Source organism: Mobula birostris, chromosome 17, assembly GCF_030028105.1.
Source record: "Mobula birostris isolate sMobBir1 chromosome 17, sMobBir1.hap1, whole genome shotgun sequence".
Classification (NCBI taxonomy): domain Eukaryota; kingdom Metazoa; phylum Chordata; class Chondrichthyes; order Myliobatiformes; family Myliobatidae; genus Mobula; species Mobula birostris.
In genome coordinates, this window is record NC_092386.1 from 18,878,452 (window position 1) to 18,902,366 (window position 23,915).

The following is a 23,915-nucleotide window of genomic DNA, read 5'->3' on the forward strand; positions in this document are numbered from 1 at the left end:
CAACTTGTTGTCTGAGCAAAATATTCCAACACAGTGCCTGAACAGACTTCCCTTTGTTAAAGTCTCCAGTGCTCAATAATTGGCCTGATAAATCATGCAGGCCAGGAGTTGTCATCACCAGGATACAATCACCTGACATCTGTGCTATATGACTATAACTGTCAGACACAGATAGCTTCCAGTCGATGGTAACAGAAGTCCGGACTACCAACCACCAGCGAGGATCACACCTATTATCTCTTCAAACAGGTGTTGGACTGTTCCAACAATGGGAATGTGATAGGACTCATTGCACAACTGGCCTTGCAACACCGTGCCATCTGATAACGGGGCCTTGTGGCTGTAAAAATGCAATTGGCTGATATCTACATAGAATTAAAATACAGACAGCAGCACAGGAAGCGCTTTGAATTGTCAGACCATCCAAAATAGCAAAAGCAACTTGTGGCAGTACTTGATGAGTAATTGGGAAAGCCCGTTTCAAAACCACGGACAGAAGAGTGGAAAGGAAATGATCCTGTGCTGATTGATGAATGCTTTAACTTCCCGTAAACAACTGGCCGTTAAAAGAATTAAGTTAATTGGCCAAATTACTAACATAAAAGTCATTTGGGACCAGCTGCAAGCCACTGACAAGATGTTATCCCACAAACTTCCTACTGTATTCTCATCAACACAATTCTCAAAGTGGTAACATGACATAGTGGAGATCTAATGAGTGTTGCATTTTTAGCGTTTTGACAACATTAAGCATAAAACTAAATGATGATTTCATTCTAATGTAGAGCTGCTTTTCCATGTTCATTATTTTATGTGTGCATTCCTCGGATTATTCGTTCATCTAGGGCTCTTCCGATATGTGATTCTGCAGAATCTCTTGTCTTTATATTTTTCACCCAGAGATTGGTCAGTATTTTGAAAGAGCTGCGAGAAGAAGTGGCTGAGGCAGCTAAATTAACAACATTTTGGAGGTATTTAGGTACATGCATGGATAGGGAAGGCTTAGAGATTTGGACCAATGCATGGAAATGGGAATTTTGCTTGGCATGTTCCAGTTAGGGCAAATGGCCTGTTTCTATGCTGTATAGTTCTATTAAAAAATACATTATATCAGAGTGCCAAGCCCTCATTCCTAGCTAACTCAGTGACCAATCATGGTCACTTGGAGGGAAAAATGAGGGACACACTATACACAACTTCTATCCACAGCCAAACTGGTGAGTGAATTTAAAACCATAAGACCATAAGATATAGGAGCAGAATTAGTTCATTTGACTCATTAAGTCTGCTCCGTCATTTCATCATGGCTGATCCATTTCCCTCTCAGCCCCAATTCTCCTGCCTTCTCCCCGTATCCCTTCATGCCCTGAGCAATCAAATATCATTCAACCTCTGCCTTAAATATACTTAAAGACATGGCCTCCACAGCAGCCTGTGGCAAAGAATTCCACAGATTCACCACCCTCTGGCTCAAGAAATTCCTCCTCATCTCTATTCTAAATGGACGTCCCTCTATTCTGAGGCTGTGTCCTCTGGTCTTAAGACTTCGCCCACCGTAGGTAATATCTGCTCCACGTCCACTCTATTGAGGTTTTAAATCATTCAAGTGAGTAGCAGCCCAGAGCTTTCAAATGCTCCTCATACAACAAGCCTTTCAATCCTGGAATTATTTCTTAGCTTCTTTTCAAAATGATGAACTACCAATGTACACAACCAATTCACATGTGATGATTATCACCAAAATAATTTCACTGAAACTGATGTGGCTGTTCATATAACTGCACCGTGAATTAACCATGTCAGTACAATATATGGTTTTCTAACTGAAAAGTAAGTGTTCATAAACTATTACCTCTCAGGTATTCTGCGCATGTGGCTTCACTGCTTTGTTTGCCCTCTTTGGTTTTATTGGCTTCGGTGGTAAGCTTTGGCTGGTCCTTGTATCCTTTGCTTGGGAGCATGGGCTGCTGCGAACTTTTGCTCAGTGAGTCATGTTTCTTCGGCATGGCCTGAGGAAATCCAAACATAAACAGAGACGAGAAGAACAGAAGCCCGGCACAAAGGAGGAAGCCCGCCCACCAAGCACCAATCCATCGGGGATCATCTGGGGTGATGTCCAATTTGGCTGAAAGATAAATTAATAATAATCAGAGGAAATTCCAGCAAATCATCACCATCTAATGTCACGTCTGATGCCGGAATAATAAGTAAACTCCTTTGTGGACCTTAATTCAAAGGGATAGAAAATATCAACTCTTTATTCCCCTCTGTAGATGCTGCCTGACTTGCTGAGTTCATCCAGCATTTTGTACGCATTGCTCTAAGTTACATATTCCAGTAACTTCTCTGATATGCAATGCTATATTGTAATGGATATTCTCATTTCTTTCTTTGTCTCTTCACTTCTTTCAGCATCTGTTAGCTTTATCTCACCAAATCACCCAAACTGCGAGCTTACTAACTATGGCCCAGAGACTTGAGGACATACCGGTAATCAAGACTTGAAAGAAGGATTTGTGCCTATTGCAGGAAATTGGGATCAGCACAGACAAGGTGGACCAAAATGGCCTGTTACTGTGATGTATTATTCTGTGGAGATTAAGAGCATTACTGAGGGAGCACTGCACTGTTGAAAGTATCAACTTGCAGATGTTAAGTCTGTGGAACTTCCAATAAGGAACAAGGCAATTTCTCTGGTGCTTTAGCCAGCACTTATCTCTGAACTAGCACCACTAGAACAGATCATTTGGTCATTTATCACTTTACTGGAGCACACTGTCCAAATTGGCTGTTGCATGACCCACATTACAACAGCAACCACACTGATAAATAAGTAAGTCATATCTTGAGGTTGTTGAGGTGCTACACTAGATAGATCAAAGACATTTTCTTAACTATCCAACTCCGTAAATTCTACCACTTTGTTCCTGGGTCAAATGGGCTGGTGATCTTTTCTCAGAGTTCCAGAGAAGATGCTCTTGAAACAAACTTGGTTAAGTATAATCAGATCTATGGAGTCATAGATTGAGACAGCAATACTCCAGGGAAACAGGCCTTTCCTATCCATATACTTAACTAAATGTCTTTAACATGTCATCATTGTACCTGCCTCAACTACTTTTTTTTGTATCTCATTTCATAATGTTAATAGGCTTTCTTCTCTTTGGGAGGTGATCATTTGATAACTCTCATGCAAGTCTAACATTCCAAGACCAGATGATCTTGAAACAATTCACACAAGGTAGGAGCTGTAATTTTTGTGACGGTGTTTTACCTCAAGTGTACTGTCAATTTAGCAGATTGAGAAAGAAAATGTGACTTCACTTCTTGCACAGGGAAGCGAGCATCCGGACACTCAGTACATCAGGTCCGAACAATAACTTTCCGATGCTCTCAAAGGCCGCACAAACACTTCTCATGAGGATATATTACTGCTTACAAAACAATCCATGATCCTCCATTCCTCATCCTTATACCGTATCATAAACTGACCTGTGTCAATGAAGATTGCATCCACATAGATGGTTGTAAACAAAGAACCCAGCATGAAGCCGAATGCAGGCCCAAACAGCATGGTGGTGAACAAGACACCTGTTCAAAGAAAAGAAAAACCAAAGGTCACCCTGGATTTTAAGGCATAAGTTACTTTTACAAACTGGGATCAGGAGAAAATACTTGATCCCTTATTGTCAATAAATATATCTTTCATTGCTATCCAAACTCAGTCTACAAGAAAGATGTGTGAATTGGAAAATGCTGCATATATTTGCCAATGCCATGAATTTTCTTATATGAAGAATCTACTCAGTCTTTCATTTTAACACTAGGGAGTTATAAACAGATGTTCAAAGCTATTGGCCAGCTTTGGCACAGGTTCAGTCTACTTGGCCTTGCTGGCAGAAGTTTTCGGTTTAAGTCCAACCCCAGAAACCCAAGTACAAATCTAACCCCGCTGCAGTGCTGAGAATGTGTTGTCCTGTCAGAGAAAATGAAGCAAAACGCCCCTCTGCTCTCCAAGCTTCAATTGCAATATAAAGAAGAGCAAGGGCATTAATCATAGTAACAATATAAATATTTACTTCACTGTCAGCACTGTTGAAACAACTCTCTGATCATTAACTGACCAGAATGTGTGGGAATATAGTGAATGAAAATTAACTGTCACATTTCAGCAGTAACAATGCAAGAATGTTCAACTTTCTCACTTTCTCTCTGAGACCTGCATCATCCCAGCCTCAGTCATCAAGCTATACAAAAAATGCATAACATTCTCTATGGTGAGGGTTCCCAACCTGGGGTCTACGGGTCCCCTTGGCTAATGGCATTGGTCCATGGCATAAAAAGGCTGTATGGGTACGAGTGATCAGTGTTCTCATAAATGCTTCAGAGACATGGACAGTTAACAGTGAGCACCTCAAAATACCAGAAAGACAAGTCAAATGTGATACCTGCAAAATTTTCCACATCCACAGGCGGGATAAGCAAACCAGTATGCTAAAATGTGACATTCCTGTCATCTCCTAGGAATCTTGGATGTTGGGAATGGCGAGGGTGGAGCACAGCGGGAGGGGTGTGGGACAGCTGGAAGAGAGGAAGTGCCAGGTGTGGGGTGGCGTGGGAGGAGACACATTCAGCCCCTGAGACACCAAGCAACGTCATTTGATTCCAAACAATTGGTTTATTGATCATTACAGAATGTCTCTCTGCTGCTTCCTGCTCACTCCCTCTCCCTTCCCCTTTTCCCACCCATGATTCCCCTCTCCCTGCCCCCTTCCCACCCTCAGTCCACAATAAAGACCCGTATCAGAATCAGTTTATCATTACTCATAATAGTCATGAAATTTGTGGGTGGTTTTCTGTGGCAGCAGTACAGTGCAATACATGAAATTACTACAGTACTGTGCAAACGTCTTAGGCACCCTAGCTCAATATACAGTATGTGCCTAAGGCTTTTGTAGATTACTATATATAAAATTCTAAATTATATTAGTAGTGCAAAAAGTGAGGTTCCATTCATGGGTTGGTTCACTGTCCATTCAGAAATCTGATTACAGAGGGGAAGATGCTTTTGCTAAAATATTGACTGCATGTCTTCAGTCTCCTGCACCTCCTCTCTGATGATATCAGTAAGAAGAGGCAACATGTTGGGTAACTGTAGCAAAAGCAAGCCCACTGAAAATGATCAACATGTGGTTTCTGTTGAGGATGATGTCCTGCTCCCTTGGCTCTCAAGTTTGTCCAATATAACATTACTTTCAACACCCAAGCTTATCGTATGGTGAGTAACACGAAGATCATGATTGGGTCAACAATAGTAATCCACATTATTCACTTGTAACCTGCATTACGCAGTTTTAATCAGCAGTACAAATTAATTGCTAATAATATTTTAATAACAATTAACTTTTATTTTGGCATTTATTAATATCATTTCTGATTGTTTATTCCTCCACCCTAATACTTTTAAGTTTGTTGATGTCTACTTTATTTATTGTGTAGTATGAACTAGACACATGAAGCGTGGGTAGAACTGCAAGTAAACTGTAGCTGAGATGTAATCACCACATGGCTGCAAATGACATCTGTTAGCATCTCAATAAATAACTGTAACACTTAAATTAAACCTCTCATAACTATTGCAGTTGCACTGTCTGTTGGCTTCTGTTCCTTAAAGTTGGGATTTTTTGAACTTTATTATTACACCTAGGCATTTAGTAACACTATCAAAACTTTTCACCAAAGTGATTACAAGAAATACATCCGTCAACAACACTGTCAAATGGCATAATGCATTTTTATGAATGTCAACCTGAAGAAAATATCTGATTGAACCCATGCTACTATTTCAGTATCTTGATGGATTGTGATAATATATATTGCAATGACAAGGAAGATTGTCTACTTAATTTAGTAACATTAGACATGATGTGAATAAATAATACTTATGGTTTTAAGGTTACCAATAACAATGGTTACCATTCAGTATTCTGCAGCTATCCATCTGTTGTATCAATAAAGCTATTGAGGATTCTCCAGAAACTGAACTGTTCACTGCATATGAAAGCTTCAATTCTCCATACCATAATGCAATGCTAGATGTTCAGCTGTATAAATTCCTGAACTTCCTGATTATCTCAGATTTCTAATGTTAATTGTAATGTAATATATATCAATCTTTAAAACTTGTGTAAAACAGGCAATGAGAAATGGAGTGGATCATAAAAACGGTTCTTTCACTGGAACAGGTATGTGTTTAACAACATGAAAGATTACTGGAAAGTGAAGGATAGTTTCTGCTTGTTGGCAAAACTTTTACAAAGGATACAAACCTGATATGATGAGCTGAAAGAACCAATGACTATTGGTCAGTTGACAACCAATCCCAGGTAACTTTCATTGATTGGTCGTTGTTCCTAACGATGTCTCAAATGTTCTTTGGTAATTTTTTTTTAAATGGTCATGTTTTGGGCGTGCACTGTGGAGATACTTGTAGCTGAGTGGCTTTACTGAATAAGGTTTATTTTGTGTTTTGGCTTTGTTGTATCTTCTGGTTTCGGGTCTCATCAGTAGTTGTAGGCTAGCAAACACTGAAGGTTGAGAAGAACTATTTCCATGCAGCTTATCAAGATTTTGATCTCAAAGTCAGAAATAAGAACAGAACATGCTGTCTGAGTAATTTTGTTCTTTTTTGATTTCATTAAGTGTATGAAATGCCTGGAATTTTCTTGAAGATATCCCAAATTCTCTGCCTTAATTCTGCCATCAACGTGAGCAAAAGGAAGTGTACTCTACAAAGGTAGTAAATTAGGTGATTAGATAATCTGCTTTTAGTAACTTTAGTTGATAGATAACTGGTATTCAAGGGATTAAGATAACTCTTCTTCTTATCCAAATGGTGCCAAAATTCTTTCATATCTTCCTGAGAAGTGGGGAATAGCAGTGATTCCAACAAGATGTAATTCTGAGGTTTAGATCTTTCAGTCAGTAACGATGCAGTTAAGTTTTAATGAACTGCATGGCTGGATTCTAAAAACTAAACTATAAAAAAAATTAGTTGACCACAAAGGCAACACAGCACAGCAGCACAAAGGAGGTGCAGTGGAATATTAGAGTTGCTGACACTCAGCTCCAGTGACCCGAGTTCACTTCCAACTTCCAGAGTGTGTGTGTGTGTGTGTGTGTGTGTGTGTGTGTAGTCTGCATGATTTTCCTGGGACCACATGGCTTTCCTCTGGATGTTCCCCCCACATATTGCAAGAGTAAAGAGAAAAATTACAAGGATGTTGTCGGGACTTGCGGACCTGAGTTATAGGGAAAAGTTGAATAACATAGAAATGTAGAAAACCTACAGTGCAATACAGGCCCTTTGGCCCACAAAGCTGTGCCAAACATGTCCTTACCTTAGAAATCACCTAGGGTTACCCATAGCCCTCTATTTTTCTGAGCTCCATATACCTATCCAGGAGTCTCTTAAAAGACCCTCTCATAACTGCCTCCACTATCGTCGCCGGCAGCCCATTGCACACACTCACCACTCTCTGCGTAAAAAATCTTACCCTGACATCTCCTCTGTACCTACTTCCAAGCACCTTAAAACTGAGCCCTCTCATGCTAGCCATTTCAGCCTTGGGAAAAGGCCTCTGACTATCCACATGATCAATGCTTCTCATCATCTTACACACCTCTATCAGGTCACCTCTCATCCTCCGTTGCTCCAAGGAGAAAAGGCCGAGTTCACTCAACCTATTCTCATAAGGCGTGCTCCCCAATCCAGGCAGCATCCTCGTAAATCTCCTCTGCACCCTTTCTATGGTTTCCACATCCTTCCTGTAGTGAGGCAACCAGAACTGAGCACAGTACTCCAAGTGGGGTCTGACCAGGGTCCTATATAGCTGCAAAATTACCTTCGGCTCTTAAACTCAATCCCGCGGTTGATGAAGGCCAATGCACCGTATGCCTTCTTAACCACAGAGTCAACCTGCGTAGCAGCTTTGAGTATCCTATGGACTCGGACCCTAAGATCCCTTTGATCCTCCACACTGTCAAGAGTCTTACCATTAATACTATATTCTGTCATCATATTTGACCTACCAAAATGAACCACCTCACACTTATCTGGGTTGAACTCCACCTGCCACTTCTCAGCCCAGTTTTGCATCCTATCAATGACCCGCTGTTCGGACTTTATTCTTTGGAGCGTAGGAGAATGAGGAGAGATTTGATCAAGATATACAAAATGATGAGGGGTATAGATAGTGGAAATGCCAAGAGGCTTTTTCCATTGAGGTTGAGTGAGACCAGAGGTTATGAGTTGAAGTTGCAAGATGAATTGTTTAAGGGAACATGAGGGGGAACTCCTTCACTTAAAAGGTGGTGACAGTGCTGAACAAGCTGCCAGTGGAAGTGGTGGATGCGGGTTTGATTTCAACATTTAAGAGAAGTTTGAGTAAGTACATGAATAGGAGTATGGAGGGCTATGGTCCAGGTGCGGGTCGATGCAACTTGGCAGAATAATAGTTTGGCACGGACTAGATGGGCTGAAGAGCCTGTTACTGTGCTGTACTGCTCTATGACTCTATTAAAAGTATGCAGGTCGATGCATTAATTGACCACTCCAAATGTCAATTAGTATGTGGACAAGTGGTAGAATCCAAGGGGTAACAGATAGGCATATGGGGACAATGCACTGGATTAGGTTAGGGCCAGTGTAAACTGAAGTAAAATAAATCTTTTTTTTCTCTCTGCATTTCAAACCATGTACACCAATATCTAGTAATTATGCCAAGTGTTTGATCACATCAAAAATTCAGCAAGATTAACTGTTGACCTACTTCTAAATAGATGCATTGATACGGAGAAACCATCAAGGCTGAATGAAAAGCACAGAAACGCACAGGGGTTCATAGAGCATGAGCTATCTTTTTTTAAAGACTGTGACATAAGTTAAATAAAGATCTCAGTATTGCAATAACTTTGACATTATAGTTACTGTAGTAAAATAAACTGCCAAATGAAAGGAGAGTGGTCCTGGGAGTATTAAGCAAGTCTGTTGAAAACAGGAGCTGGGTGGTTAAAAAAAGGCCTGCAGTTAGAAGGCTTTTTATACCATAGAAGATGATGGATTTGTGGTTGAAACAGTATACTTATGTGAAAGTTCCCTTTCCTGGTCAATACTGATCACACCTTCATTTCAGTAGGTCTTGAGGGTTTTACAGAAAGCTGCCCGCAGGGCACCGAAGTCTAAAAGGAAGTGGAACTCAAATATAGGCAATAATAGTGTCATTCATACAGCGTGGCATAATGTACCTCAAGGGAAAAATATAAAGTAAATTCATCTATTAGAGATACACGTATCTGAGAGCTATTGAAGTACAGATTAGCTCTGCTCAAACAGAATAAAAACTGATAGTTAAAGGCACAATCTGGCCATGCGTTTTGATGCAATGGAGGTCTATGTAAGTTATCAATCCGTATTTTCTCACATTTCATTCCCGGGGTGTATCTCCTGCCATTCCAGTATAGGGTGATGTGTCAGAGTCTCAAATTGCCTGAAAGACTTGTATATTTTCCAGGATAATGGGGTATTTTGACTGTAATGGGCTTTGCACTTCTTTTGCTTCATCTGGAGAAAATGCCATTTCAACCACGACAGAGTTAGTTTTATACACTGAGCTGGATAAAGTGTACTAACATGCACAGTGGCAGCTTTATTGGGTACCTTTATCGGGTGGCGGGGTGGAGATACGTTGCTACCAAAGGGGCAAGGCGCTCCTTCCCTCCGCCAGCCATTGGCCAGGATGTAGCACCTGCTTTGCCCTCTACCCCCCCCCCCCCCACCATCAGGGTCACGTGAAGCCATGGAAGCAGGTGGTGGATGGTCAGCTGGTGCGTATCTGAAGTCCTGGCTATGCGGCCACTGACGCCAGGCAGACAATCTCAGAAGAGTATTGACAACGGCTGAGGTCACCCATCTTGCAAAGATACCACCCAGAAGAAGACAATGGCAAATCACTTCAGTAGAAAAGTTTGCCAAGAACAATCATGATCATAGACCATGATCGCCTATGTCACCCAATATGGCACATAATGATGGCGATGTACGCCTGTTTGTTAATGCAAATATCTAATCAGCCAATCATGTGGCAGCAACTCAATGCATAAAACCATGCAGACATATTCAAGAGGTTCAGTTGTTGTTCAGACCAATCATCAGAATGAGGAAGAAATGTGATCTAAGTGACTTTGACTGTGGAATGATTGTTGGTGCCAGAGGGAGTGGTTCGAGTACCTCACAAACTGCTGATCTCCTGAGATTTATACGCACAACAGCATCTAGAGTTTACAGAGAATGGTGTGGGCAGCAGTTCCGTGGATGGAAACGCCTTGTCAATGAGAGAGGTCAGAGGGGAATGGCCAGACTGGTTCAAGCTAACAGGAAGGTGACAGTAACTCAAATAACCACATGTCACAACAGCGGTGTGCAGAGGAGCACCTCTAAACACACAACAAATCGAACCTTGAAGAGAATGGGCTGCAACAGTTAAAGACCATGAACATATCCTCACTCAGTGGCCACTTTACTAGGTACAGGAAATACCTAATAAAGTATCCACTAAAAAAAGGTTATTTATGTGACATTCATGAACCACAGGAAGGAAGGAAGGAAGGAAGGAAGGAAGGAAGGAAGACCTTCCCTTCCTTCCTTCCTTCCATGAACCACAAATACACTAAAGGAAGATATCTACTGAATACCTGAAGGAAGACAAAATTGTACACCATAAAAGAATCTGCAATTTGACACAAGTAATTACAGTAGAAGTTAATGCAGTGTGACAAGGATTCTGTCATGTTTTGAGACTGAGCTGGTTACTGTTTAGCAGGAACACATACATAAAAATACTTATCAGCTCTTTCTTAAATAAACAGTAACAGTCCACTAGTATCAGTGTACTAGATTGCGCAAAGTAGAGTTTAGTTACTGGCTGTAAAATAACAGTTAAAGAAAGCACAATTGTCATTTTATTTTCACTACTGTGGGTCATACAGAATCCAGGCTTTTGCTCACGTTAGTAATTGCTCCCATCTGCTTGAGCCAATCTGCCCGATTAATTTGTGTTTGCTCATTTTCACTCAATTTTCTAAATGTGTCCTCAGGCACACCATCAAACGATTGTTCGGTAAATCTCAGATAAAACTCACAACCTTTTGTCTACATCATGAGCCTTCAACAGCTGAACTTGACAATGGCAAATTTATTTCTGGTTATAAATTAATTGATCAGAAGAGAGACACAAAGCACCAGCTGAAAGAACTCAGAAATACAAAGCCAGCAAAAGTTACAAGAGAAAGCTGACAGTGGCAATTAATAACTTTAATTAGGTGTGTCAGTCTGATAAATCAATCCATAGTTATTATGATGTATTTTTAGATTTTAAGGGAAAAAAAGGCATCCGTTAGTCTTGCAAGACCATGGATCTGCGCCTGGAAAGTCTTCCCTCTCCAGGGCGCAGGCCTGGGCAAGGTTGTATGGAAGACTGACAGTTGCCCATGCTGCAAGTCTCCCCTGTCCACAACACCGATGTTGTCCGAGGGAAGGGCATTAGGACCCATACAGCTTGGCACCAGTGTCATCGCAGAGCACTGTGTGATTAAGTGCCTTGCCTAAGGACACAACAGTGCCTCGGCTGGGGCTCGAACTCACAACCTTCAGATCGCTAGTCGAACGCCTTAACCACTTGGCCACGTGCCCACACGGGAAGGAAATGGCTCTTGTAAATGAGGCAAAAGAACTGGGTTTTATACTCCTTGTATAAAATTGTTATGGAAGCATTCCACATTTGCTGCCCCATAGAACATAAGTCAGGAGGGGGTGTTCATGCATTGTATAGGACTGTGCAAAGGTCTTAGGCACATATATAAGGCTAGGTATTGTAGTAGTACAGTACTTGTCAATGTGCAGCAAAGAGCAAGTTTGTAGCAGGAGCAAAAGATGTTGGGAATGGCAGGGTGCAGCACCACAGGAGGGGTGTGGGGCAGATGGCAGAGAAGGAGTGCCAGGGGTGGGGTGGATGGTGCAAGTGAGACACCAGGCAAGGTCATTTGATTCCAAACAATTGGTTTATTGATCATTACAGAACATCGCTGTAAATAGTCATTTACTATAATATCTAATGAGGACAACGAAAGGGCAAAATAATCCACAGGCACCAGCCATATAGATAGATACTTAATTGATCCCAAAGGAAATTACAGTGTCACAGTAGCATTACAAGTGCATAAATATACAAATATTAGAAGTAAGGAAGAATAAAAATAAGTTACCCAACAGTCCAACAGGAGGCAGGGTCATTACCTCCCCGGCTATAGTTTGACTCAATATAGAGTCTAATGGCCGAGGGTAAGAATGACCTCATATAGTGCTCTTTGTCTTTGTCTATCAGTTTTCCATCTGGTTTCAAAACCGATTATACTTCTGTTAATTTCTTACAAGTGACACTTCCACACATTTTAAATCCTATTACATTGTAATCCAAGCTTCTTAATTTTCCACAACAAAGTACAGGAGCTGTGGTTTATGCATTTGCATACCAACTTGTTTTAAATTATCCTCCAAATAATTAAAACTATTTATTTACCTGGTCCTCATATTTCAAATGACAATTTATAAAAAAAAGACCATCACAACCAGAGTCTGAATTACAAATAAAAAGTTAGCGGATGACAAGATATGGGGAATGGAAGAGACAGTCTTGGCTTAATGCTTTGAAATGGACCGAAAAATCATTCTGGTATTTACAGAGCTAATGATGCCTACAGTACAATATTGTGTTTTCTTTCTCGCTCACCATCTCTAAATACATGCTGGAAAAAACACCGTTGCTAGTTTGGTCAATTCGGGATATTTAACCTGTTTCACAACTTCGGGCAACGTCATTTGCTTTATTAAGAAAAGAGACCTCAAAGACCAACCCCCACTCCACAAAGCTACAATGGAGCTTCACAACATTCAAATTTAAAGATTCTCATCTCCGGTGGATCAGGGCTTGCATCTGCTGCAAAGGAAGTTGCATTCACCACAGACTCTCTGCTACAGGCGTGCTGAGCATTTTGGCGGACGGATTCCCAAGATCTCCTGAGGAATTGTGGTGAATTGGGAAGGGGCAGTTTCAGTAGATCAGAGAGATACCCTCAACTCTAATCAGAACTGGAAGCTTTTCAAGGAGACCAATACAGCTTTTTATCTAAGGAAGATACATAGAGAATACTGGAAATTCTCAGCGGTTCACACAGTATGAGTCAAGAACTGACATCTTGATTCAAGAACTCAAGCAGCCAGATACTGCTCAGTGGGAACTATCAGTTACGCTTTGTGTACACTATTCTACTATTACTGCCCCTGTATTTATCTGGCAAATACCAAAGACAGTTGAAGCATTTTAAGCCATTAGAGCTGAGTTTACAGAAATGAGATGTAAGGTCAGAGGTAGAGATGCAGTGAAAATTATCCCCTAGACGTTTACCAGCTATTGCATTATCATATACAGAAAAATGATGTCCTAATATTATTTTTCAGCAGTAGGAATGTATAGAACTTGTACACAAGATGATGCCTATATAAATGCCGAACTCCTGTGTGCCTTATTGCAACAGTCACTAACTGCGTATTTTAAGTGACTTAAAATAACGAACAGTTTAATACAAGCCAAATCCCTTAATTACTACTTGTGAATCTTTTCTCCAATCAGATGTTCCAGATTGTGAACAGTGTTTTCTCCAGAGCAACACACACAACATCCTGGAGGAACTCAGTAGGGTCTGGCACTGTCTCTGGAAATGAATAAACAGTCAACGTTTCAGGCCAAGACCCTTCTTCTCTCCATGTTGGTGAAAGCCATAAAGCTGTCTGGTCCTGATGTTAACTATGCAAGATTTGACCAGATTGAGGGCAATTGATGACCAAATATTTATTACAGGGTTTTTCTACTGAAGGGGAATGATAACCAAGTGTGTCCAGTAAAACAACTGAAATGGAGGCTAAATTCTGAGGCTGGGTTCTACATAGTTGAGTCGTCTCAAAGACGGTCTACAATATTTACCTTCTTGTGTTTTTCCAAAGCAGGACCCAGCCATCCTCCCAAACAAAAACGGAATGCAAATGTTGGGCGAATTATTAAAGGCATGGTTCTGCAAAAAATAGTCTCTGCTTGAATAACTTTCCGAGCAATGATTTTGATTTCCTAAATACTGTAAGTGCCAAAAATGAATCAATTGCCAGAAACAAGAGAAAATCTGCAGATGCTGGAAATTCAAGCAACACACACAGAATGCTGGAGGAACTCAGGAGGCCAGGCAGCATCGACAGAAAAAAGTACGGTCGATGTTTTGGGCTGAGACCATTTGGCAGAACTCTGATTCTAATCCTACACTGGAAGAAGACTTTTCCAACTCCTACTGCAAAACAATTTCTCATGCATTTATTTTTAAACTTTCGATCAGCTTTCTGGAGCATGAATATTAATAGTTGGAATTAATGGGTTTCACAATTCCTCCCTGAGAGAAGTGCAACATACAGTAAATTATAGTTGTTTGGAATTCATCTCCACATCCATCTGTGATGTTTATCAGCAGAGCCCAAATCTAGCAAATGTTCTGTTAATCCCTGAAAAACTGATGCATTCTTAGTCTATACAGCAGAAGGAAATAAAAGTAGCCATTGTTATTTGGTTCATTCCAAAGAATATAAAATGAATTCTAGATAAATGACGTGCAAAAATTCAAATTGAATAGATTACTGTTTTCATTGTGATAACACACTCACAATTCTGTGAAACACATTCCTCACATACGTTTCATGTCACTACTTTTCATAGTATCTACTTCTGCACATGCATTGAATTTTATTTTCTTTTCAGTTACATATCTAATTTTTTGTTCATTTACTTTGATTTAATTTTTGCTGTAGCTCTTGCCTTCTTTATGTCCCTTTTCATTGAGCCTTCGTTTGAGAGCAAAAGATCGAAGCCCAAAGATCAATGAGAAGTCTGGAAGATGAAGGCTGGAGGCCTGTCCTTGGATTGGAGGTCTATACGTGCGTGTGGGTGGGCGGGAGGAAGGAAAGGGACTGGTTTAGTTGCTGCTTCATTGCCTGTGTTCTGTCAAGCATTAGGACATGCTCTGGGGGGGGAGTCTACTGCCACTGGGCACAGCCTCAGAACAGAGGGTCGACCATCTAGAACAGAGATGAGGAGGAATTTCTTTAGCCAGACGGTGGTGAATCTGTGGGATTCGTTGCCACAGGTGGCTGTGGAGGCCAAGTCATTGGGTACATTTAATTGGGGTCATCAGGTGTTTTGGGTTTTTCAACATCAGACACCATTGCCAAGGTCACCCAGCTGGGGCTGATCAGGCCCCGGTTTGTGTCCCAGCAGCATCGGTCCACAGGTCACACCTCTTGATCGATATCCATCCGCAGACTCACTCAGCAGCCTCTACGACGGCCCTGATGGATCTCTTCTTCTCAGCCCCGGTGATGCCAATGAGAGAGTAGGTTCTGCACAGCGAGCAGCCAGGAAAACCTCTACACCCCACCTCTACAGGCTCACAATGTGCCCTCCGCCCCTGTCTCTGGCACTGCTCTACCAGCTCCTGATATTTGACTTTCTTACACCTAAATGCCTCCTCAATCTGGTCTCCCCGAGGAACTGTCATTTCTACCATGACCACCTGCTTCGAGGTTTCTGCCAGAATGATCACGTCAGGCCTCAGTGACGATGATGATGCGATGATGTCAGGGAACTTTTATAATATCAGTGATATAAATAGGAAGGCTCATTTTGCAAGATTTCTTTTTATAGGTTAGTTACTACCACGTTCTTTCTTTCATCTGTGGTACAATCTGTTTGGAACATCAGAATCCACTCAGTGGCCAATTTCTTAGCGATTAGCCACATTACAGAGCATTATAGTTTTTCCCACCAGCTTCCGTTTAGCTGATGACATCACTGAGCGGTTAGAGTGTAAATCTAGCTCATGGTAACTAAGCGGTCTCTTTTCCTCTTGGGTGGCAGAGCACAATGGGGTTTGTGCTGCAGTGAAGGCCTGTGTGCTTACTGTAGCTCAGTACTTGACCCTGCATCATTGTCTATTTTGTCCTGCCACTTCGGGCACTCAGTTTGGATAACTATCTGTAATCAAGTCTAGCTTGACGGGTTATTGAATGTTAAAGTGGCACAGTCGTGTAACTTACAGGGTCTAGATAAATACTTGTTTAACTTGGATGTTTGGTTGAGTGCTTCACTGTTTGTCTTGTATATAAATGGTTAAAGTGCATCCCCTCAATCGGTTCTTCTGTCCCACTTACCAAATCTGTAAATCTGCTTCCCCGTAACACACCTGTACACCTCATTTATACAAGTATCTACTCAGCCAATCATGAGGCAGCAACTCAATGCATAAAAGCATGCAGACATGGTCAAGAGGTTCAATTGTTGTTCAGACCAAACATCAGAATGGGGAAGAAATGTGATCTAAGTAATTTTAACCATAGAAAGATTGTTGGTACCAGACGGTGACATTTTGCAGACGGCTTATACTGTAGAAATAATTCTGAACTCTGATCGCTGCAGTCTGCAGCCTTTAATTCCCTTTTAAGGATGTACTTTTGAACAGACTAAACACTCTGGAGCTTTTGCGATCTCTTGGGGACTCGGTGAACTGCACTCTCGGGAATGCAGGTACGGCCAGGGGTGGCCATCGCAGGGGGGTGTGGACACTGTGATGGCAGAAGACGAACCAGTGCTCTACTCCATTATTCTGCACGGTTAAGGCGTTGAGCAAGATGAGAATTGTTGAGGACGAGAGTGGAAAACAAACAGGTGTGCAGTACCGTCTGCCTGTGTTTGGCAGGATTGCCTCTCATTTCACTCCTACTGTACAGGATTATTGGGTCCCACGCCGTCAGGTTTGGGAGTAGTTGTTGCTCTGCAGCCTCTGGGATCCTGGACCGGCTTCACTCACCTCAGCGGATGTGGACTCACTTTCAGGCTCATGGGGAAGGAGTTGGAAAGAGAGACTAATTGGATCAAAATTTAAAGTTCAAGGTAAATTTATTATCAAAGTACATACACAGTACTGTGCAAGACTTGGGCACATATATATAGCTACAGTGCCTAAGACTTTTTACACAGTACTGTAGTAATTTTACATATTTCACTGTACGGCTGCCAAAAAGCAAATTTCGTGATATATGTGAGCGATGATAAACCTGATTCTGATCTGGGTCTCTATTGTGGACTGAGAGTGGGAAGGGGGCAGCGAGAGGGGTACCATGGTTGGGAAAAGGGGGAAAGGAGAGGGGAGGGAGCAGGAAGCACCAGAGAGACATTCTGGAATGATCAATACCCCAATTGCTCAGAATCAAATGGAGATTTGATATCTCAGGGCTGGGTGTGTCTGCACCTGTAGCACCCCCAGCCCCTGGCACTCCTTCTCTGCCACCTGTCCCACATCCCCTCTGCGGTGCTCCACCCTCCCCATTCCCAACCATCCTTTGCTCCCGCCAGATTTACAAACTCACTCTCTGCTCCATGTTGACAAATACAATACTGAGCAAACGTCTTAGGCACCCCAGCTATATATATACATATACGTGCCTACGACTTTTGCACAATACTGTGTGTCACTATATAGTACCTTAAGATTCATTTTCTTGCAAGCATTAACCATAAAACAACGAAACACAATAGAATCAATGAAAAACTACACACTACCAAAGCCTGGAAAACAACCAATGTGTAAATGAAGAGTAACTGTGTAAATAATACTGAGAACTTGGGTCATGGAGTGTCTGAATGTGAGTCCATAGGTTGTGAATCAGTTCAGAGTTCAGCTGAGTGAAGTTATCCATGCTGGTTCAGGAGCCTGATGGTTGAAGGGTAATAATGGTTCCTGAACCTGGAGGTGTGGGGCCTAAGACTGCTGTAGCACCCTTCTGATGGCAGAATGGCCTGGATGGTGGAGGTCTTTGATGATCGATGCTGCTGTCTCCAATCGTCACTCAATTGGCCACCTGATCTCCTTTGTACTGTAGAATGCCATGAGTTATTACACAAACTTATCATAGAATATACAAACATCTCCACAATCAAAGAATTATTTTTTAAGTTTCATCCTTGTTATGTAGAACAGAGTCAGTTCTGTTTTGCCAAGGTACTTGTCAGCTGGGAAAATGTTTAAGTTCTTTCACCAGCTGCATAACTTGAAATTTTCCAAAACCCTGGCCAACAATTTCTCTACAACACTGTGAATAACAGCAAACTGTTCACGTATCTCTTTGTAGTGTCAGATGATACTTACACTCTTCTGCTGCTGTTGTTACAATAACTTGCCATAAAATATTGGAGACCCCACATTATTTGACATTTCCCTGAGCTTGAAGAGAATTAGATTTCAATTCAGTGATCATTATATCTTATCAGTAACATATTGAAAACATTATTGAGTCTTGAAGCATTAAAAAACCTGCTATGTGTTTCAGTAAAATTGCTTTGGTTTTCTGCATCAATGGTGAAACCATTCTTCAATTTTCAATTGTACCCTGATGGAATCTGCACATTTTGAACATTGGTTTATATTGAGAATTCAGGCACATTTAACCATCACTGATTGAGTTGTTGAACAGAACAATGATAAAGGAAGCCAATTCTCCCACTGAGCATCATATCTGTTGAGAGGGTAGATTGCGGTTTGACAAGGAGTTAATCTTGCACGTCCTTCCAAGCAATTTTATTGAGAAATGAAATTAGCTCTTGTCCATGAAACTATCTGAGCACTGACGTGCAGTCAGGAATCTATTTTAAACTGAGTCATTAAATACTCATCTATCTAACGCCATAAATATCATCTAGATAACAATTCAATGGGCCAGAACTTAATATCCAGTTGAAAGCTGCCTATACCTGCTGTAAACAAATAAATATGAAGTAAGTAGGGCAAAAATGATGTAGTGTTCATTATTTATTGAAATACAGCTCAGAGTGGGCCCTTCTGGCCCTTCGAGCAGTGCCGCCTAGCAACCCCTGATTTAACCATAACCTAATCATGGGACAATTTACAATTAACCTATCAATCAGTATGTCTCTGGACTGTGGGAGGAAACCAGAGCACCTGGATGAAGTCGACGCGGTCACAGACAGAACATACAGACTCCTTACTGACAGCGGCAGGAACGGTCCATTCAGAAATCTGACAGTGGAAGAGAAGGAGCTGTTCCTAAAGTGTTGAGTGTGCGTCTTCCGGCTCCTGTACTTCCTCTCCGACGGCAGCTATGAGAAGAGGGATTGTCCTGGAGGATGAGGGTCCTTAAAGATGCAAGCCACCGTCCTGAGGCACCGCCTTTTGAAGATGTCCTCGATATCGGGGAGGAGTGTGCCCACCTCCATATTTTTCCTGTTCATTCCAGCCTCCATATCAGGTGGTGATGCAACCAGTCAGAATACTCTCCACTCTACATCTGTGGAAATTTCTGGTGACATACCAAGTCTCCTCAAACTCTGAATAAAATACAGCCACTGGCTACTCACTCTTTCCTTGATCATCTGGTTGTACTACATGTTCAGAGGTGGAGAGGGTTAGCAACTTCAAATACCTGGGTGTTACTATTTCAGAGAACTCGTCCTGAACCCAGCATGTAAATGTAATTGCAAAGGAAGCATGGCAGTGCCTCTACATCCTTAGGAGATGGCGGAGGTTCTGTTTGACACCTAAAACTTTGACAAACTTCTATAGATGTGCAGTGGAGAGTATATTGACTGGCTGCATAACAGCCTGGTATGGAAACACCAAAGCCCTTGAGTGGAAAATGCTACACAAAGTAGTGGATTCAGCGCAGACCCAACCATTGAGCACATCTATATGAAACACTGTTGTAGGAAAACTGCATCCATCATTAGAAATCCCCACCACCCAGGTCATGCTCTCTTCTCGCTGGTGTCATGAGGAAGAAGGTACAACAGCCTCAAAACTTGCACCACCAGGTTCAAAAACAGTTAGTACTCCGCAACCATCAGGCTTTTGAATAAAAGGGGATAACTTCACTCAACTTCATGCCCCTTCATTGACATGATCCCACAACCAATTATCTCACTTTCAAGGACTCCTTATCTCATCACCTCATGTTCTCGCTACGTATGGTTATTTATTTATATTTGCATTTGCACAGTTTGTTGTCTTCTGCACTCTGGTTGATCTTTCATTGATCCTGTTATAGTTACTATTCTATAGATTTGCTGAGTATGCCCACAAGGAAATGGATCTCAGGGTTGTATATGGTGACATACAGTATATGTACTTTGATAACAAAATTTATTTTGAACTTTGAACCTATCTTTTCCCAGTCCAATACATGCAATGCCTAGCAGGCTCTTGCACAATACACATTGTTACGTACCCCGTAACTGGGTTGCCAAACCAGCAGAAATGGATCACTCAGTTGGAGTCTGGATTACTAGAACTAAGAAAGTTTTATTAAAGAAACAAGCAACACAGTACTCTAATCAAAAGGATAATAAATGCAACAGTTCAGCAATGATAAATATACATGTACACAGAATTGAGGTAACAGGATCAATCAAGCTCTATCATTGTCTAGGGGTAAATGACCAGTTTCAAAGTGACGCAAAGTTCAGTTCAATTTAGTTTAGTTCAGTTCGCAGTAATCGCTGCCGTGGGAGATGGACAGTGTGGGGGAAGGAGAGAGAGAGCAAAACGAATGAATATTCAAGGCTTCCACACAGACCTTCGCAGTCAGCTTTCGGGCGAGTCCTTTGTGATGTCATTTGAGGTCACCGACCGTGACCCCTCCGTTTCCAGATACGATCGTTTCCCTGCGGTGAACCTGGCACCCAGGCAAGGGTGGACACACACCAGGTTCCCGCCGATCGTGCCTTTCCACCCTGTGCATCTATAGCCCGGTACTTCCCACCGACTTGTGAGAGACGCACTGCTTCCAGGGTCTTGTTACCTCGGGTGTCGTGTGTGTGTCCTGCCTTAGCGAACCTGTCCCTTTTTATCCCCCTGCTGGGGTATCGCCTGTCCATCACTTCAAACAGTTCAGGGTTCAACGGGGGAGCCGATCTTGACAGCTCTCCTTCCCCTTCATTAACATCTCCAAATGCTGCTCCATTGTTTTCCTTATCTCTCTCTCTCCTGAAGACAGGTGGCAGACTAACTGCTGATCCCACTGGTGCCAGCACAGGACAGCTAACATCTTAATCTATGTGTATTCTTGTCACAACATGTTGTCATGAGATTGGGCTAGATCCCAGGTAAGTGCTGAAAAGACATTGATTTCGAGCCCGAAAAAAATGTTGACAGATCTCAATGACTTTGGCTCATAGCCTCCCCTATCTCAGGTGCCATTTCTAAACACAGGTCTCCAGCTAGGCCCACCTTCTTTCACATTCACATAATCAGAGTCATACAGCTTGAAACGAGGACCTGCGGCCCAGCTCCTCCATGCTGATCGAGATGCCTCCTAAACTGATCTCATTTGTCCGAACTTGGCCCATATCCCTCAAAATACTTCCTATCCAAATCTCCCTCATATTCCGAAGAATTCAAAACCGCAAAACGACAGAAAGAAAAAGAAAAAAGAAAATAGCTCGAAGCACTTTAAAAATGTAAAACACAAAACTAGTATCAAAGGCTTGGATTATCTTGGTTCCACACAGCTGCAACCTTCTATTTGAATCAATGTCCTTTTGACAGGTCGACCTTAATGGGTGAAACTTGCCAGCAATAACTGCACTCAAAATGCGCGTTATGTGCTCTGCCATTGGAGTCCATAAAGTGATAAAGGTCAAAGATCAACTGGAGAGTAATGGAATTCTTGTACAATAAAGATAAAGTCTTGATTACTCAATCTACCTTGTTGTGTGACTGTTACACCTTACTTGCTTACCTGCACTGCACATTCTTTGTCTGAAAGGCATCCGTTAGTCTTGCGAGATCATGGATCTGCGCCTGGAAAGTCTTCACTCTCCAGGGCTCAGGCCTGGGCAAGGTTGTATGGAAGACCAGCAGTTGCCCATGGTGCAAGTCTCCCCTCTCCACAACACCAAGGTTGTCCAAGGGAAGGGCATTCGGACTCTTACAGCTTGGCACCGGTGTCATCACAGAGCAATGTGTGATTAAGTGCCTTGCTCAAGGACACAACACACATTACCTCGGCTGGGGCTTGAACTCACGACCTTCAGGTCGCTAGTCCAATGCCTTAACCACTTGCCCACACACTTTCTCTGTCACCAGAACACTATTATTCTGCATTCTGTATTGCTTACCCCTCTGTACTTGTGTCTTGATGCAATCATGTTTGGAATGATTTGTGACAACAATAATTACCAATTACCAATTGATGAGACTTCAGCCCATAAGTTCAATTTATTGGCTGCACTTTGGTGCAGGGATCCCGTAAGGTTTTCCTTATACCAGTTCTCTGTGAAGCAGCTGATATTTCCAGGCACGTTCCAGCCTATTAGTTTTGTGTCAGAATGTAATGCATAATTGAGATCATTTATAGATATTCCTGGTTGATAAATTACATCTCCAGAGCAGTATCAAAATGAAAATGTCACTACACTTGTGTCCTTGGACAATATATCAGCAGTGATATTGAAAGGAACAGTTTATGAAGCAAATAAGTTTTCTCAAATTCATTTCATGAATAGCAGGAGTCAAACTGAAAAATACACTTTATTCTTTGGGCTTCAGTCTACTTTCTGACTTGTTTTCCAGGGCACTGTTTAGTACTTCGATGGTCAGCTCAACCCGTGGCTTACAATGTGTCTATTCTTTGAGGCTCCATGCCATCTGCTTGCTGCTCTATGTAGTGTCACTGTATTAATTAAAATTATGTCATACTGCCGGAGAATATGGTGCACCAGTGAGGGATGTGGCACAAGGACAAAACATTATATTTACGCTTACAATAATGTTCCTTACTCAAATTTACAATACAACATTTAAAATGATATGACAGCCTGCACACCCACAAAGCCCATTGTATCTGAGTACAGTGGATTCTGGTTAATTTGGCCATTGGTTAACAGGGCAGCTGCTTATTTAGGACAACTCTTAAAGAACAAAACCTAATCGAGAAAATATCTGGGATTCCCTCCGTTTATTTGGGACACTATGCTGCTTAACTGGGACAGAAGACTGTTGCCAAACAGTTTCTAGCTAGCGTCTGTCACGTGCACTTGCCTGGCTGTTAGACACTACTCCATGCTAAGAGTGAACAGTTTTTAAATAGAGTCAGTTGCATGTGTGTGTAATCATTGTCACTGACAATGGTGAGGAAATAAGCAGTAAGGCAATTTAGAACTGTTTTGCTCACTGTGGTTTCAAGCATTCAGGCATAGAGAGGCCAGAAACGACCATTAGACATTACAATGCAAACAGTTTGTAAATAGGTTCAGCTGAGTGAGCCTGTGTTATGTTATCCCTTTGGGCCAACGGATGATGATTCAAAAAGCTGTGATTATTGATCATTTTGCTTTCTCTCATTTGGACTTTTTGCAGGAAGGGAATAAAAGCAGTCCACCCATGAAGGTGTCTGTGCCATTTATGTTGATTTACAGTCAATCAAAAGAACACAGACAGCAGCGATGAATTCTTCCGTTGATAACCATTAGGAACTAATACACAGTTTTATTATTCTGTGGTAGTATTGGTAGTGTTCTAATTTTCCTGTATTTACTTTATATAAATAATTTGTTACTCATTTTGTATTTTTTATACCTTTTAACTCTTTCCATGAAACCTCAGAAAATTGCAGCAGCCATTTAATTGGGCCAAAACGTACTGGTCCCGAAGTGTCCCAATTAAAAAGAATCCACTGTATAATGAGACTTCCTCAG

The 23,915-nt window shown here is 41.7% G+C and overlaps 1 protein-coding gene across 2 annotated transcripts in view; it reads right to left on the reverse strand.

The window, feature by feature from the left end:
• LOC140211536 (solute carrier organic anion transporter family member 3A1-like) overlaps nucleotides 1-23,915 on the reverse strand; it is a 307,116-nt gene that overhangs the window by 66,003 nt on the left and 217,198 nt on the right. For both annotated transcript variants that reach the window (XM_072281326.1, XM_072281327.1), the window contains exons 3-4: nucleotides 3,493-3,591; nucleotides 1,853-2,125 (exon numbers count right to left, since the gene is read on the reverse strand). In XM_072281326.1, the coding sequence (XP_072137427.1) occupies nucleotides 1,853-2,125; nucleotides 3,493-3,591 (372 nt within the window). The remainder of the gene's footprint in view (nucleotides 1-1,852; nucleotides 2,126-3,492; nucleotides 3,592-23,915) is intronic.